Here is a 2,138-nt window from a genome sequence, read left to right as displayed (position 1 = left end):
GCCCCGGAGCAGCCGTGGCCCGGGCCCGGGGCCAGACGGACTTGGGACAGGGCGGGCGATGCCCCGCCCCCAAGTACCCCCCCMAAAAAGCCAAAAAACCCCCAAACCTCCCTTCTCCCCATCCCTTGTTCTTGCCCTCCCCTTCAATGGGATTTGGGGGGGGGCGCATGAAGCCCCCAGGCCACGCCCCCTGGAAATTATTGGCCGCGGCGGAGGCGGCAGACCCTCAGGCCGCGATGCCATTGGAYGATCCTCTTTCCCCAATCCCCTCCCATTCCAAAAATAACGCCAAAAAACCTCTCCGAGACCCCCCTCACCTGACGTCCATCGGAACCGCGTCTGCGCCGCCGCCCCCGCCCCCGCCGCTTGTTAAGGGACGCGCCGCGTGACGTCACCGCGCACGACCGCGCCCCCCTTGCTGCGCCCAATCAGCGGCCGCGCTCTCCCGGCCGCGCCCCCGCGTCGCCATGGAAACCGCCGCGGGAGAAAGGGCTGGACTGGCGGGAGCAGCGGCCAATCAGCGCGCGGCGTGCGGAGAAGCCGACGAATGGGAGGGCTTGGAGGAGTGGGCGGGGCTCGGCCTCGCCGGGATTTGCAGGAGGGGTTGGGAGGAAATCAAGTGATGGCGGCGCGAGAAAATGGCGGGGCGGGGACGGGCCCGGAGCAGCCGCGGGGACGTTGCCTGGCAACGCCGGAGGAGGTGTGGGGATCACGTGGGGCCGGGAGGGCCAATGGGAACGTGAGGAAGAACCCGGAAAGCGGCGCGGGCGTTGCCCGGCAACGGCGCGAGGTGGGAGGTCACGTGGTTTGAGCGGACCAATGGGAGCGCGCGGAGGGGTGAGCCCGTCGCCCGGCAACGCACCGGGAGGGTCACGTGACTCCGCGGAGCCAATGGCGGCGCGCGGCAGGAGGAGGTGGTGTGTRGCCACCGTCACGTGACCCCGCCGGGCCAATCGAGCGGCGAGGGGCGTGGCCCGGCCGCTGTCATGGCGGATGGGGAGCGATCGCCGCTGCTGCCGCCCGAGGCGGTGCCGGGGCCGGGCGGGGCCGGGGCCGGCGGTGAGACGGGGCGTCGTCACTCGGGAGGGGCGGGGTTTATCTGGGGGCGCGGCCTAGCGAGGCGGGAAAGCCGGAGGGGCACGGCTTGGGAAGAGGGGCGTGGTTTCCATGGGCGCGGTTTAGTCCCTGAGCCGCCGTTCTCCGTCCGCAGGAGGCGGGGGGGCGGGGCCCGGCGAGGCCCCGCCCCCTTACTCGCCTTTGGGCAGCCCCGAGGCAGTGGGGGCGGGGCCTCCGGCGGTCACGTGCCGCGTGTGCCAGCGGCCAATCAGCGTCGAGGGCAAGACGCACCAGCACGTGGTGAAGTGCGGAGGGTGTGGCGAGGCCACGGTGAGGGGCGGGGCCGGGGCCTAAACGGGGAGGGGCTAAGAGGGGTGGGGCTTTGATTGGGTGGGGCTGGCGTGGGCGGGGCTTGAGGGAGAGGATGTGAACAGGGATGTGGAATGAGGGCGTGGGGTGGGGCCAAGGGTTGGGAGGGGTCGGGCTTGGGATGGTCCATGGGCTTCAAGGAGGCGTGGTCTGATGTGGGTGGGGTCGGAGGGGCGGGGCTCCAGGGAGAGGGAAGGGGCACGGCCTGGAGGGTGTGCCTGGGATGGGTGGGGCTCGAGAGCATGTCCCCTGAGGCCCCGCCCCCTTTGCGGCGGCAGCCAATCCGTACAGCCCCCGGCGGAAAGAAATACGTGCGGTGCCCCTGCAACTGCCTGCTGGTGTGCAGGGCCTCGGCCCAGCGCATCGCCTGCCCACGGCCATACTGGTCAGACTGGGAGAACTGGGAGAGCTGGGGGGATGGGTTGGGAGGGGCTGGAAGGGGGTGGGAGTGACTGGGAGGGGCTGGGGGGTGTTAGGGGGGTCTGGGATGGAGTGGAAGGGAGCTGGGGTGGCATTCTGGGACTTTAGGAGGGACTGGGAGAGATCACTGGGCCATACTGAAAGCACTGGAGGGTTCAGTGGGCCATACTGGGAGTACAAGCCATCACTTACGGGGTTACTGGGCCATGCTGGGAGCACTTCAGGAGGTCACTGGGCCATACTGGGAGTACTGGAGGGTTCACTGGGCCATACTGGGAGTACAAGCCATCACT

General features: G+C 69.7%; 1 protein-coding gene across 1 annotated transcript in view; it reads left to right on the top strand.

The window, feature by feature from the left end:
* Positions 1 to 889: 889 nt before the first annotated feature.
* PIP4P1 (phosphatidylinositol-4,5-bisphosphate 4-phosphatase 1) overlaps positions 890 to 2,138 on the top strand; it is a 3,341-nt gene continuing 2,092 nt past the window's right edge. The window contains exons 1-3 of the mRNA XM_057388475.1: positions 890 to 1,059; positions 1,211 to 1,386; positions 1,704 to 1,810. Coding sequence (XP_057244458.1) covers positions 987 to 1,059; positions 1,211 to 1,386; positions 1,704 to 1,810 — 356 coding nt within the window. The 5' untranslated portion in view covers positions 890 to 986. The remainder of the gene's footprint in view (positions 1,060 to 1,210; positions 1,387 to 1,703; positions 1,811 to 2,138) is intronic.

This window comes from Malurus melanocephalus, unplaced genomic scaffold, assembly GCF_030028575.1.
Source record: "Malurus melanocephalus ecotype Western Australia unplaced genomic scaffold, MMel_1.1 scaffold_1978, whole genome shotgun sequence".
NCBI classification, from domain to species: Eukaryota; Metazoa; Chordata; class Aves; order Passeriformes; family Maluridae; genus Malurus; species Malurus melanocephalus.
The sequence above is the reverse complement of the archived record's forward strand: the minus strand, read 5'-3'. Positions and strand labels throughout refer to the sequence as shown.